Source organism: Vitis riparia, chromosome 15 (assembly GCF_004353265.1).
Source record: "Vitis riparia cultivar Riparia Gloire de Montpellier isolate 1030 chromosome 15, EGFV_Vit.rip_1.0, whole genome shotgun sequence".
NCBI lineage: Eukaryota > Viridiplantae > Streptophyta > Magnoliopsida > Vitales > Vitaceae > Vitis > Vitis riparia.
This window is the reverse complement of record NC_048445.1, coordinates 8,347,115-8,363,426: the sequence shown is the minus strand read 5'-3', so window position 1 is coordinate 8,363,426 and position 16,312 is coordinate 8,347,115. Positions and strand designations below refer to the sequence as shown.

Genomic DNA, 16,312 nt, shown 5'->3' with positions numbered 1-16,312 from the left:
TTCTTAAAGATTTTTCTTTTCGTTTGACAATGATTCTAGGAAGCGTTTTTAACATTGTTAACACTTAAATGATAAAAAATTTTAAGTATTAAAAATATTAAGAACGCTTTCTAGAATTACTCCTAAACGTACTCTAAAACTATATACCCAAGATTTATTTACTTAAAAAATTTACATGTTCCTTTCCTATATGAATATATATTTATTCAAAATCACATTTCTATATTTGATTGAATATGATAAAAAATAAAATAAAACTAAACTTAAAAAGAGGAAAAAGTTAGAACATGTTAACTCTCCTTTTTCTTCACTTGCCAAAAGAAAGTGTTGTAAGGCCTTCAAAATAATTATTGAGTCACCAAATTTCCCCACCTTTTTATCTTTTTTGCTTCGTCCACAAAATTAATCATGGCAACAACAATGGTAGTATAGTATCAAGTAAAATCAGAAAGAGATTCAGATTCCTTTTGTAATCATTTATAAAGACAACTTTCTCTTACAACCTCCCAAAGACAGGGGCGGCCCCACCCCACCCTATATCCTAATGCCCCTCCCCCTCTCCACAAAATCCATTTCTCCCTAATGACCAAAATGACCTTGCTGCGCTCCAACAATTCACGACCTGGTGCCATGGGCATCGAACGGTCTGTGGCGCATTGATGCTGCTCCGGCCCATGGCCCGGCTATGGGCATGGGCCGATGTTGATGCGGGCCCAATGGGAAATGAGGGGCTGCAGCAAGTGGGTTGGAGGCGGGTGATGGAGAGGGTGCTGAGGATGAGGCGGACGCGACGGCCACGCGCTCACACGATGGGCACATGGTGAGAGTGGTGGGAGGGTTCATGTGCATGTAGAGCTGTGGTGAAAGCTTCAGTGTTCTCAGCTCCTGCACCTCCTTCTGCAGCCGTCTGTTCTCCTCGGTTAGATTCTCACAGCACCTCTTCAGATACTCGCAGTCCACCTCCGTCTGCTTCAACTTAGTTCTGCATCGGTACAAAATCCCAATTCAATCCTATTTCCATATTTATAAATTAAAAAAAAAAAAAAAAACCAATTCTACCCCGAAAACACCCATGGGACAGTCGGAAAATATCGGTTATACCTTGCCCTTCTGTTTTGAAACCAAACTTCCACCTGCCTCGGCCTCAGATTCAATTGCTTCGCTAGCGCCAACTTTTGCTTCTGCAAACGCACGCATATAACATCACTCTCATTAGCCCTCAAATCTACCCAAATTAACCAAAATGCCACTCTGCCAAATACAAGTACGTATGTGTATGGAATGTCTTCGATTTGGTAGGACACACTCTAAAATATAATTTTTCCTTGGAAAGTAAAGATTTGAAAGTGTTTTAGAAAGAATGTATTAAATTAATATAAATTTTAATTTTTTAAAATAAGTTAGCGATTATTTAGAAATATTTTGATAATTCCTTTTTGGACATACTTTTAATTTTTATTAATTTCCCTTGTAGAGCTTTTGATAGACTTTCACCGCTTCGGCTTAAAACAGTAGTCCAAGATTCAAGTGAAAATAACGAAAATGCCACTCACCGGGTTGAGAGTGTTGTGTTCTTTGAATGTCTCTTCGAGAATCGCCGACTGTTCTTTCGACAACCGGAGCTTCTTCCTGACGGTGTCCCCGGTGCCTCCGGCGTCTTCCTCCGAACTCTCAATCTCATTCTCGTTCTCATTCTCTTCTTCGTTGGTTTCCCTGTCATTCCTCTTCCCGCTTATGCTGGATATCGTGCTGTTTGGCGACGACACCCCGACATCCTCGCAATCCGCCATCGTCGGTGCCCGATTCACGTCGATGCCTCTCAGGTACGCTCTCGTCTCTGCAAAGCAAACATTCAGATCTCAACTCCTGAACACCAAAAAACCTCATTTCCAGAAGAAAAAAACACACAAACACGCACAGAGAAAGAGAGAGCAAAATCGTACCAGATGCATGAAACGCGTCGCTGCAGAGGGCCTTCTTTTGCATGAAGAGATTGAGAGGCCTCTGAGGCCGCGCTTCTGGGCATTTTAGGGCTAGACTCAAGCCTAAGTCGTCGTCCTTGTCGACCATCTTAGGGTTTGGGTTTTCCAGTGTTTGGCTTCAGAGAAAGTAAAAGGGAAAGAGAGAGAAAAACTCGTGATTTAGGAGTAGAATGAGGAGATTGTGAGTAATCTATTTATATATATATATATATAGATTATATAGAAGTACAGATATAGAGAGAGAGTGTGAAGGAGGGGAGGAGTGGGGGAATTGGAAGGAGGGTATATATTCAATGATGACTTGTGTCAGAGTCCCTATTGGCTCAATGATGATGATGGGATGACTTTCGTTCTGGTTGGAAGACGACTTAACCCCGGTTTGGGCTTCACTTAACCATGGTTAAGTGGGGACCCTCGCCCTTCCTAAGTTCTCAAGTGTAACCGCGTACTTGTTTTAACCTTGGTTCAACTTGAACCCCATATCCTAGTTTTTTCAACTTCTCTTTAAATGCGGCTTTCACTCCCGTTGACCGTTGACTCAATGTTGTTCTCCTGAGAGACATCAACTCCACTCCCACGCGCTCTTCACATCTTTTTCCCTTGCATGAAATTAAAAACAAAATAAATATAATCATATTTAAAATTTATATATTTTTAACCAAAATTTAATTATTTTATCCTTTAAGTAAATATCTAGTTTATTTAAATAATTTTTAAAATTTTAGTAAAATATTTTAATAGGGAGAAAGTAGTGGGCGCGTGGAGCGACATATGTGAAGAGGGCGTGGGAGTTGGGAATTGAAGCAATGAAGGAGGGTCAAAACCATGTTGTTTGAAGTTTGAAGAATAGGTTACAGCAATTTAAGGTATAGGAAACTGCAAAGCTTTACCTCTTTTAAAAACCCTCTTTAAATCTACTTGCTTTCTATGTTTCAAAAATAAATATCTCAAATTAAAATTAATTACCAATTAATTACCAATTAAATTATTTTATTTTATTTTCTTACCATCTTGCTATCATAATCATAAGTCAGTTTCACTTTGACCAACAAATCTATATATATTTATACTGAATTTTACACATTTTGTGGGCCTTAAACTCATTATTGGTCTTATATGTCCCTAAAATATAAATGAAAATTAAAAAAAAAATGATATGACCCATTTAACATTAAGGTGGTGTTTATATATATATATATATATATATATATATATATATTGAATAGAAAACTTAAATATTTAATTTTTTTTTATTTAACTAAAAATAATTTGTTGATATCAATCACCATAATTAAAATAAACTTATTATCGATAGGTTCATTTTAATTATATTAATTGATTACTTTTAGTTAAATAAAAAAAATTAATTTGATTTTTTTTTATTTAGTTAAAAATTAAACACCATCTTAATAAAAAAATTTTTTTTTATTAAATTTAGATACTCAATAATAAAATATGACCAAAGATGAATAATTCAAATAAATTCGTTATCCATCCAATCCTCAAATGATTGACGGACATTGTTACTACTATTACTACGACTACTACAAAAAATTTCAATAATATTTAAAAAATTAAAAATAAAAAGCCAAAAATAATAATTCAAATAAATTTGTTCTCCATTGAATCTCCAAATGATTGAAAAACTCTACTACAACCAAAAGTAAAAAATGATTATTTATTAATTTCAAGAGGTAATATGGGTTGTATAAATGCAAAACAAGTTTGGTATGAGTCAAAAGAATTCCGCAAAAAAATCAACATTCTTATTACTCTTTCCCACCATGAGTAGGAAAGTTAGAAAATCATTATGAAAAGCAAAGACGAAGAAATTTACTCCCAATGCTAATTTATAAATTTTTCTTTAACACGTATGCAATTATTACAATTGAGAATAACAATATGTGGGATATTTAACATGTGCGAAATTCTATTTGTTTGAACTTTAGAAAGATGTGGTCATAAGATATCATTCTCTTAAAAATATTTTTATAATTATCCTAATTTGTGTCAAGTGGAGTCCACGTGAAATCTATCTTTTGAAAAAGATAAATTTGATATTAAAATAATGCATATATCATAACTTTATATTTGAAAAAAAACAATCGGGATTAATTTTTTATTTTCAATTCATTTATTAATTTTTTTTTATTGGTATCACATATTTAAAAATAATATTTAATTTTCAGATATATGAAATATAATCTTGTGACATATGTATATTCTAAAATATTATAAATCATTGAATATGAAATACATATTCTAAGATATGATTTCTAATGAATATGATGTATATGAAATGAAATATGTTATGTTTATATTTAGTTATTGAAATGAATAAAAAATAATATACAATATATATTATTTTTAAATGTTTAAAATAAAAATTATAGTATATATCATTTTTTTATTTAAAAATAAATATTTTTTTTTTATATTTAACCATATTCATGATTAAAATATTTAAATTTTATAAATAAATTTTTTTATATTATGATATTCAATATATAAAAATAATGTACATATATACAATAATATTTAATATTATTTTATAATTTTTTTAGTTCTTCTATTTTTAACCACAAATTTAATTTTATAATAAAAATTTATTTTACAAAATAAGTAATGTAAAAAATTAAAAATTTGATGAAAGAATTATAATGCATAAAATATGCATGTACTATATCTTAACTTAAAATTAACATATCAGACATAACAAAAATGGTGAATAACATATTTCATCAGTTATCCTATCAAATATTTGATTGAAAATAAGATATAATAAATTATAGAATAACTCATTTTATTATTGTATCGATCATATTATAAACTGTCAAGTGAATTGACTCGATTCAATAAATAAGATAAATAAAGGAAGTAGTTTCTAGGTAGTTTTAACTGCTCCTCTTATTTCTCGAGTTTGGTCGGTGAGTCCACTTGGACGTCCAAACCCGATTCCAATGGGTTATATTTATGATATTTAATTATATTTTCAATTATGGGAATTACCATTGGCAAAAATATTTTACATTAAATTTATTAATTTTAATAAATAAAATTATTAAAAGCTGGGAAGAAGAAGGAGGGACAATGTATAAAAAAGGGAAAGGTGAATATTGCAAATAATTGGAGAGGCAGACTTGTGATGTAAGGTCACATCAACACTATTCTCATCGCATAGGAGATGATGATGATGAATCACATCAACTTGATTGTGATGTATATGATTGAAACCCTGTTCCTGTCTTTAATGTTCTCCCCCACTCACTCAATCTTTCAATATCCCCTCCTCATCCCCTTCTCACGTGCCTCTCTTTGTTCCTCTCCCCTTTTTACCCCTTGCCGTCCCTTTCAATTACTCCCCTCTTTATTTATTAATTTTCAATTTTCCCTACTTTTCTCTGGATAAAATTTTAATAAATTCATTTTTTTAATATTTTAATTATTTTTTATTGTTCTAGCTGTTTTAGAATTTTTTTTTTTTTAAAAGGATTGGTAAATTATGATAATTTGGAAAAGAAATTTAGAAATGGGGGAAATGCTGTAGGCGGCTCGGCTCGGCTTACTTAGCGGGGAGGGAGCGGAGCCGGAGAAGGGTAGTAGAGAGTGGGGACAAGAGTGGGGTGACGGTCACGTGGGGAACCTGCAGGGGATCACGTGGACAAACATGTCGTGCTTGCCCACGTGGCAGCACATGGTCCCCCACTCTCCCTGGGTTCTAACTCGTGCGTGTCACGTTGTCTCGTCCTCAACCGGCACGCACTTCTGTACAATCATTGGATACTCTCCCTTCATTTGCCACCACCCCACGCGCCACTGGAACCGCGTGGATCCCACGCCCCTTAAGGTTTAAATTTGAGATATTTAATTAAAAAAAATTGTGATTCCATCCTATATTACAAAAATACCCTCCATGTTCTCAAAAGAAGAAAGTTATTATTATTTTTAATATCAATTATCAACATTTTTACACACATTTCACATCAAAAGCACTTTTTATCAAATAATATAATAATTATTTTAATATTTGTGGGCTATATTTATAATTTTAAAGAGAAATGTTCTATGCATTCACATTTTTTTCCTTCACTTCCAACTTTCTTTGGTTTTTTTTTAAAGGTAGTCAAAATAAGAAATATTTTTTAAAATTTCTTGGACTAATGGGCCCTCTTTTCGAAATTATTAAAATAATTATCTTTTATCATTTCCAAGAAATATCAAATTGTTAAAATAATAATTTTTTTTATCATTTTCATAAAAACCTAAAAATAAATAAAATAATAAATATGCAACAATGGACTCACAATCATTCTTTTTTTTAACTTTTCGATTTCATTCTCAATTTTGGCTTTTTATCTAACATTTTCCTCATTGTATATTCAAATTTAACTTTATTGCCTATCAAATTCAATTATTTTTTCTTTTTGTATTTCCATGCATTATTATGGTCATGTTTAAATTTATATTACCCTTCTACCCATGCTAAATAATATTATAAGATATGACGAGGACATTGTATTTATCCTAAATTAAGGGATGAAGTTTTTTATATTATATATGCGGTAAATGTATATGGTGAACATTTTTTAAACATATGTTGAGAATTATAAAATCGTGAAGACATGGAGGGCAATGGTCATTACAAATATTTGATTAAAAAAAACATGTAATAAGTTTCTCTTAATTGTTTAAATATGTTTTAAAATTGTGTGAACCTTAATCTTGTAACAAACAATATTTACTGAAGAAGGACAAAAATAAAAACAATAGCAAAATAAAATGGATTTTACTAAAATTACATATAACATAATCTTCTTTATTATTAATCTAATGAGTATGATAAATAAAACAAAAGAATAAAAAATAAAAAGGAAAATTGAATATCTTTCGTCAAAGTTACATTGACCCATGGTTGGAATGATAGAAAGTGTACGTTTTATTTTAGAAAATGTAAATAAATGTATAATATAATTTTATTTTATGTTATAAAGACATTTTTTCTATTTGTTTCCTTTTACTTTTTCTTTGAAAGAGATAAACTTGTGTGAATTGAGACAAAAGACAATGGTATATAATTTAAAATATAATTATCTATAATTTAGATTTTAAACCATAGATAATGACATCATAAATTATTAATATTTACTATACAATTATATTTATTTAAAATATTAATATTTTGTCATATATTACCAAAAAGATCGTACATCGATGCATAAAAATTAACCACGTGCAAAAATTCAAACATTAAAAAAGAAAATCCTAAAGCTTAATTATTTTTTATGTTTGGTTATTGAAAAGTATCAAAGAAAGATAATTATTAAAAAATGACTTTTTTTTTTCTTAAATATTGGATGTGAAAAAGTACAAAGGAAAAGAAAGAGGGAAATATTAAAATAATTTTCTTTCTATTTTTCTTTAAAACATGTGATGAAAGTTTGACAAAAATGCATGCTTTGGAAAAAAATAATTATGTCTTTATCTTTTAGCAATAGAAACCTAATTAGTAATTAACAACCTTTTCATTAAAAACATTTCTTTCAAATTGAATTATTAATTTATTGATGACATAAAATCAAAATTATAAAAAATATCTATTTTTACTGATTTATAAGAATCACTTCTAATGAATTCCTTAAAAATTCTATAAATTTTTATTTTATATTAATTATTTTTATTAAATAATTTTATGGTAAAATTTGCCTTCTTTTACATTAATTTTTTTTTTTATCAATAGTTCCTTTAAGTAGTAAAATTAAAATTCTAAATAAAAACTATTTTAATTGATTTATGGAAATTATATTTTTAAAAAAAATATGTTTTTAATTGATTTATGTTGAAATTAAATTTCTTTTAGAATAGATCTTTATTTTTAGTTATTTAATACAATAAAACTAGAATTCTGAATAATCTCTATTTTATTCATTTAGTAAAACTAATTTTTCGTTAAATGGTTACTTAAAAACTAAAAATTATGATTATATTTATTTAAGTGATTCTTATAAAATAAAAATAAAAATTATGGCAAAATTAGGCAATACATTATTATTTTTTTATTATGAACTATTTTTAGATAAAAGATTTATTTCCATTAAAGCAAATAAATTAAAAAATAGAAGAAAAAAGTGAAGTAAAAGTTGATTATTGATAAAAACAATTGAGAGAAATGAAATAAAATTATTAATAAATACACTTTCTTAAACTTTCCTCATTTAGAAAAAGTTAAATTATTTTAAAAAAATTATAATAATTATTTTCTTATTTTTTTCTTCCATCCCATATCATGCAAATAGAGGACAATAATTTTCTTTACTATTTTTTCCCTTTCCCATTCAAAGGGCTCAACATATTCTAAACAGTCTTCATTTGGATAAAAAAAAATATTACAATCAAGAAAATTAAATAATTTATTATTTTGTTTAGTAGATATTTTTAGCATAAAGTTAAATTATTTTTCATCATAAATTTATAGATAATTCATTTATTATTGATAATTAAATTACATTAATTTAGATGAAAAATATAATAATGGAAGTGGTGGATTTATAATAGGAATATTGAATCATTTTTCAAATAAAAAATTGAACTTCTTTATAAAATGAAGTCTTTATTACATAAAATAAAATTAAAATTAGAAAGCAAAACTTTATTTAATTAGTTTTATTTTTATAATTAAAAATTTGAAGTTATGATAGATTATTAGATTAAAATTTGATATCAATTTTTTCTTAGTGGAATACAACAATCTACAAAATTTTTAAACACTCATATTTCAAAATAAATGTTGATTAAAAAATCATTATATTTTTGTAGAACAAAAACTAACATTTTTGTTTGTATAATTATAACATGGAAAATTATATTATTAAATAAAAATTAAATTATTTCACTTAAATAACATACTTTTATCTATAGAATGATTAAATTTTTGACCTTTTTATTTCCATATTACATCTTTATCATATTTGGTCCACTTTTTTTATTCCAACTTTTTATTCAACTTCTTCTTCAACATTATATATTCAAATTTAACTTCCTTGATCACTTATCAAGCTCAACTTTTTTTGCCCTTTTCAAAGTAGAATAATAATAATTAGAATTTTATAGAAGTACAAGTGCAAAATTTAAAAAGTATATAGAATTTTATATGATTAAGCTATAAAGTAAAGTATAAGATAAATTCGATTTTGATATGAATATAAGCATCTATATTACCTACAAAAATATGAAATGTTTTCCACCTTTTTCTATATAAAAAATATCCTCAATTAATATACTAAAAACATCTTTATATATATATATATATATATATATATATTTCCTCTTTTCATAAGGGAAATATACGATTGTGATATTATTGTATAGAAATAGGTATTTTTAATAATTAAATAATTAGTTTCTTATATGAAATATTCTTATGTAACCAGATAACTAACAAAATTTTGAAATATTTTTATATAATAAAATTATTGGTTGAGATTCTTCTCCTTGGCTATTATGGTCTTAAAAGCATATTTTGATCCTAGATTTTAAAATTTTAACATGTTGTGATTCTTTTTTCCAAGAATGTCTCATATATGGTCATTAATAATAATTGGAAATGGTGAACTAATATGTATGCAAACAATGACACATATTAGTGATTTTGAGTTTAAAATTTTAAACATATATAATTTTTTTATATAATTTAAGTTGCAACATAAAATTAATTTTAATATAAATATGTGCAAATTGTGCATGTTCTTTTAATTTGTATAAACACAATTTAAATTCACATTGGTCTTAAATCCGTAGAAAATAATATTATAAGATATGGTGATGATATCGTGCTTACATAAAAGATGACGGTAAGATTGTGATGACTTATATTGGTTAATATAAGAAGTCTTTGATATTGTATTTGCAGTAGACTTATCTAATAAACTTCTTTTAAATATATAAATATATTTTAAAACCATAAAACCTAGAGAAATGAGTTATTACATATATTTGATTAAGAAAAAACAAGTAATGAGTTTTTCTTAATTATATAAATATATTTTAAAATTGTGTGAGCCTTCATCCCAAAGCTAATAATATTTACCTAGGAAGGGTTAGGTTGTTAGGACAAACATTGAATAATGGCAAGATAAAATGGATTTTACTAAAATTTCATATATAAATATATAAAAATGTAATCTTATTTATGATAAATCTAATGAGTATGATAAATAAAACAAAAGAAAAAATAAAAAGGAAAATTGAATATCCTTATTTAAATTTACATTTATCCATAGTTGGAATTAGAGAAATTGTATATAAAAGTATAATATAATTTTATTTTCTATTCTAAAGACATTTTCCCTTTTTGTTTTCTTTCGCTTTTTTTTTTTAAAGAGATAAAATTGTATGGGTCGAGACAAAAGACAATTTTATATAATTTAAAATATAATCATATTAGAATTTAAATTTTAAACCACAAATAATAAAATTGTAAATTATTAATATGTACTATACAATTATATGGATTTGAAATACTAATATTTTGTCATATTCTACCAAAAGGAGTGTATATCTATGCATAAAAATTAACCATATGCAAATACAAAAAAATTCCAAAAATTCAAACATTAAAAGGGATATAATATTCTAAAACTTATTATTATTATTATTTTAATGTTTTGTTCTTAAAAAGTACCAAATAAAGGAAATCATTAAAAAAAAATAGTTTTTTTCAAAATATCTAGATGTCACTGGAAAAAGTATTAAAGAAAAGAAATAAGAAAAATATTAAAATAATTATTTTTTTATTTTTATTAAAAAAAAAATGTGATGAAAGTTTGACAAAAATTCATTTTTTAGTAATTTAATTTTATGTATTTTTTTTTATAATCTAATTTTTCAAGTGGTTTTCCATAAATCAAGTCTTAGATATCATGTTAAACTATTAATTTTTAGTTAAAGGTTATTGACTAAGGGGGTGTTTGATTGAGCATAGATAATCCAAATTGACAATGAATTCCCTAAATCTTTCCTCAGCCAACTATTGGAAAAAAAAAATTGTATCTTAATGTTTTGGTGATAGAGAATTGACTAACAACCTTTTAATAAAAACCTTTCTTTAAATTTAAATATTTTATTATTAATATATTAATAAAATAAAATCAAGATTATAAAAAGTTTTTATGTTTACCTTCTATATAGGATTTATAAACTTAAAGATCTTATAAAACTAAATAGTGCAATGTTCTAGACTTAACCATTTTTTAGATCATATTTAGATTTATATGACCTAGACGTAAATGCTATTAGTATGTTTGATTAGTGCTAGGTACTTTCATCTTTAATGAGATATGATAATTTTCAACACAAGGTAAGAGTGATAACGAAGTTATACTTAAAAAAGACAAACCTCCCACTATTTTGCACAATTAACCTTGCAACTGAAGTTAAGGTAGATACATCCCCACTATGTAACCTTATCTCTTGTTGAATAAGTGTAATTAGGTTATAAAACATGATTCCTATAACAAATAATAAAAGTCCATACATTAATAAAAGAAGCCGAACATTCAAGGCAGGATGGTAAAATTTAGCAAATATTTAATTGATAAAACAAAGGCTATGAATAATTAAGGAAAATACCCAAAAGGGGGAGGGTGAATTGGGTTTTTCAAAATCTTTTTCCACACAATAATATATGCACAAAATAAATAAAGGAAAGAGATAAAGTTAGAGAATTCAAACTCGGGTTTATAGTGGTTCGACACTCCCTTGCCTACGTCCACTCTCCTCAATCTCCTAACCGAGTGAGGGTTCCACTAACTTGAAGCTTCAATCAAGCTTTCAATCTTCTTACACTTGGATTCCGGCTCCAATGGGTTTTTACACAATCTCTTCAAGATTTGAACCACTTGAAGGCTTTCACACTCAGTTTACACAAAGATGAAACTCTCAACCTAGCTTAAGGATGGCTCAAGTACAAGAGAAAGCTAGGATGATTTACAAGAGTGCACTAAGAGTATGCAAGTGATGGTTTGATGCACTAAGAAAGAAATGAGAGCTTTTTGATCAAGAACAGGTAGGTAGGCTTTGAATGCAATTGTTCTCTTAGTCATAAATGAAGTGGAGCTCTCAATTTATAGGTTTCTAAGCTCGGGGGTCAAAAATAGCAAAAGACAACCTCGTCCGGTCGAGCTAGGGGTCGACCGGTTCACTAACTGTTGGAGCATTTAATGCATGACAGGTTACCGTTGCCTCAACCGGACCTCGATCGGTCCTCGACCGGACCTCGACCGGACCTTGACCGATAAAGGAATCACCTCAACCGGGAAGAGAAGGCTACTGGGAGAGAGAGAAGGTTTTTAACCTTCCTCGACCGGTCCTCGACCGAACTACCTCAGCCGGTCGACCGGTTCCTCAACCGGTTGACCGGTTGGCCTTAGCCTCAATCGGTTGAACCTTTTTGGCCCCGAAAAACTTATTTTTTAATTCTTTTCTTTTCTAACACTTAGGCAAGGTCTATAGGTGAGTTAATATGCCAATTTTGAATCAATTTGCTTAAGGTATATTTGATAAAACTCGGGTTTTAAAGAAAATCAAGTTTTAAAGAATAAACCGAGTTTTCTAAGATGCATGAAAAGGTATGAACATCCTAAGTGCACTCATGCTATCATCTTACATTCATTTCCTATGATCTCAAGTCTTCCAAACATCTCGATCTTGTATCCATTTGGTCTTTTGATGAATTTTCGAGTTTATACCTGTGATTCTTAAATATTAAACCAATTAATTACTTAACCATGGTTTGTTATCATCAAAATCCGATTAGGAGAACCCTTGGGCTAACAATCTCCCCCTTTTTGATGATGACAAACCTTGGTTATCTAGGAGAGAAAGAAATCTCCCCCTCAAACCAATCATGGATCAATCAAACGATAAGCAATGTAAAACACGAAAAATCAATGGATAAAAGTATCATATCATATATATGGAAATCTCACATGTACAATAAGATAGATATGACAATGATAACAATGACATGCATGAGAGACTCCTAGATCCTAGATCCTATAAATATCTCCCTCTTTGGCAACATAAAAAAGAAACGAAGGGGGATCCCAAATAAACTCAAGGCTGAGGAGGTGGTGATGGAAACACAGAATGGAGGTAAGCCATCATTTCCTCGTGCTGACTCTCCTGGCGGCTCTCAAGACGCTCAATCCTTTGTACGAGATGCTCAAACTGAGAGGTGAAGTCGGCCTGATACTGATCGAGATGCTCCTCTATAGAGTAGAAGCGAGAGTCATGGACTAGGGCAAGCTCCTCTATACGAGTCCCAAGAGAGCTGATCTGCACGGAGAGATCCATCTAAGGCGTATATCAGGAACATGAGGTGCCTAAGATGGTAGCTCGGTGAATGATGGTTGAGATGAAGGGCTTATTGTGAAGGACGGCTCAGTCATCATAGGCTCGGAGAAGGTAGCCTCAACATGAATGCCCTCTGATTGATGTGGAGGTGGAATGTCAATCTCGGGCTCTCTCTGCTCAAAGTCTCTTTGAGGGTCCAACCCATCCTCCATCTCTCTGATCTCGGCCTTCTTCTCTACTCCGGGGTGTATCTAATCATGTTCCCGAGCTGTCGCTCGGCTTTCCTAAACCAGGAGCCATCGGGTGCTTTCTCGAACTTTATGCGCCCCAGAGACTGCTCATCATACGTGTCATAAGTGGTGGGAGCCTCAAAATCTGTCTCTCTACTCAAGTCGACCCCGACATCCTTGAAAGCACGGGTAAAGAAGCGGTCGTAAGGGAGTACACGTGTCGAGCTCTCAACACAGGAGATCATGTGCAGCATCATAAGGTAGCCAACATGAATCCGTCTCCTGGTGAGGATAGAGTCAACAATGAAAGCCTCAAGGTAGGAGACCTCGTCTCGATGTCCTCCACGTGGCAAGAGAATCGAACAAATCATATGGTGAAGGACTCGGCTAGTCATTGTCAAGCTGTGAGCCGATGGTTTGCCCATCCCCTGAGGATCAGCAAGTCCGCACAACCTCTGAACAACCTCTTTAGGCTCAAATCCCGGCATAGTGGGCCACGCATTGGCCTCATAAACACGGAGTCCAACCGAAGGGATGTCGAGAATGTGGCAGTTGCTCTCGGGACTCAAACGGATCTCAACGCCTCTCACAGTGGATAATACGGGTCCTCCAAGCCCGTAGGTCGCCCGAGAATAAAAAGCCCGTACCAGAGTCGGGAAGACCGACTCAGAGATCGTCACTACGGGCAGCCATCCCATCCGTCCGAACAACCCCTCAAAGCTAAAGTGCTGAAATTGGGAGAAATTGACACTTCTCCCTAGGACGACTTTCCTCTGAGCAAATTTTTGCTTGTAGCGCTGATAGTCCTCATTCGAACTGAAGAGTGCAGTGTCGTACCTCGCCTTTCGACGAGCCTCAGTCTGCTTGGGCTGAGATGGCTCAACAGAGCGCTTGCCCTAAGCCCTGGAAGTACCCGTCTCCTTTCGAGGAGCCATCCAAAATCCCAAAAAAATGGAGATAAACTCGGAGAACTGAAGCGAGCAGGCAAAGAGAGAAGACCAACCCGAATAAGCCCTAGGCGCGCAGGAAAGGAACAAAACCAGAAGATGGCGCGCACTCAGAGAGGAACCTGTCCAGATCCGAAGTCCAAATCCGTCAAGAGATGAAACCCTAACCTCAAAATCGTGTAAAAAATCACTCCAAAGCCTGAAATCGGTCCAAGGAATAGCCCAAACTGGTCTCTGAAGACGGCAAGATGAAGAGTCTTCAAGGAACGATGGAGAACAGTGGAAGAAACTGACACGTGGGGGCCTTTTAAATTCCCAGCCCCGACGAACCGGTCGACCGCTTGGTCAATGGTCAACGGTCAATGGCATGGTCAACGGTCAAATTTTCCAATTTTTCTTGCATTTTCTTGTCTCGTGATCCTTCCTCTACCCTTTTCAGTTGAAATCCCCAATTTTTGATGTCCAATGCCACGGGAATTTTGATTTTTGGTCAAAAATTGACCTATTTCCTAAGGGATTGCTATATGATGCGTATGAGATGAAATTTATGCAATCATAATGCATTTCCAACAAGAATTCATTATACAAACATCAGATCAAAGAGAAATAGCCCCTAGTTGTCTTCTAATATCGGAAAATTGTTCTTCACTTAGAGGTTTTGTAAAAATATCGGCAAGTTGATCTTTTGTGCTACAAATTCAAGTGTAATGTCACCCTTTTGTGCATGATCTCTAAGAAAATGATGTCTGATTTCTATATGCTTGGTCCTAGAGTGTTGCACGAGATTTTTTGAAATATTTATGGCATTAGTATTATCACATTTGATAGGAACATGCTCAAAAGACAAGTTAAAATCACTAAGTGTTTGTTTCATCTAAAGGATTTGTGCACAACACAAATCGGCTGCTATGTATTCGGTTTCCGCCGTTGACAAAGCTACCGAATTTTGCTTCTTACTATGCCATGAGACAAGTGAGTGTCCTAGGAAATGACAAGTGCCACTAGTGCTATTTCTTTCAACTCTACAACCGGCAAAATCGGCATCCGAGAAACCAATCAATTCAAAGTTATCACCCTTAGGATACCACAAACCAATATTCATTGTCCCTTTCAAATATCTAAGAATTATTTTAACGGCACTTAAGTGAGATTCTTTAGGACAAGATTGAAATCTAGCACATAAGCATACACTATACATGATATCGGGTCTACTAGCGGTCAAATAAAGCAAGGATCCTATCATGCCTCTATACATAGTTGAGTCAATAGATTTACCTTTTTCATCCATGTCAAGCTTGATGGATGAGCTCATTGGAGTTTTCATCACCTTGGCTTCTTCCATGTTGAACCTCTTGAGAAGATCCTTTATATACTTTGTTTGATTGATGAAGGTTCCTTCCTTTAGTTGCTTGATTTGAAGTCCAAGGAAGAAATTGAGTTCTCCCATCATGCTCATTTCAAACTCACTATGCATACACTTAGAGAAATCTTCACAAAGAGAGTCATTAGTAGCTCCAAAAATAATATCATCAACATATATTTGAACTAGGAGCATATCATTTTCTTTGGTTTTTATGAAAAGAATTGTATCAATTTTTCCCATTTTAAAACCCTTTTTCAAAAGAAATTTACTTAGTCTTTCATACCAAGCTCTAGGTGCTTGTTTTAAACCATAAAGTGCCTTTTTAAGTTTAAAAACATGGTTTGGAAAGTTAAAGCTTTGAAAATTGGGTGGTTGTTCAACATATACTTCCTCATTTATGAAGCCATTTAGAAAAGCATTTTTCACATCCATTTGATATAG

The 16,312-nt window shown here is 31.2% G+C and overlaps 1 protein-coding gene across 1 annotated transcript; it reads right to left on the bottom strand.

Moving 5' to 3' along the window:
• Window positions 1-427: 427 nt before the first annotated feature.
• On the bottom strand, window positions 428-2,213 carry LOC117931700 (homeobox-leucine zipper protein HAT3). Its single transcript, XM_034852715.1, has 4 exons — window positions 1,944-2,213; window positions 1,554-1,837; window positions 1,102-1,181; window positions 428-982 (listed from the first exon to the last, which is right to left on the bottom strand). Exons 1-4 carry the CDS (start codon window positions 2,068-2,070, stop codon window positions 616-618), a joined length of 858 nt encoding a protein of 285 aa, XP_034708606.1. The 5' UTR covers window positions 2,071-2,213; the 3' UTR covers window positions 428-615.
• Between the last annotated feature and the right edge of the window lie 14,099 nt (window positions 2,214-16,312).

What these genes read in the sequence shown, in the direction of transcription:
- LOC117931700 (XM_034852715.1), bottom strand. Translation starts at nt 2,070, where the DNA reads ATGGTCGACAAGGACGACGACTTAGGCTTGAGTCTAGCCCTAAAATGC. An exon ending in AACACAACACTCTCAACCCG is followed by an intron (nt 1,182 to 1,553) that starts GTGAGTGGCATT and finishes GTGCGTTTGCAG; the next exon opens with AAGCAAAAGTTGGCGCTAGC. An exon ending in TTTCAAAACAGAAGGGCAAG is followed by an intron (nt 983 to 1,101) that starts GTATAACCGATA and finishes GTACCGATGCAG; the next exon opens with AACTAAGTTGAAGCAGACGG.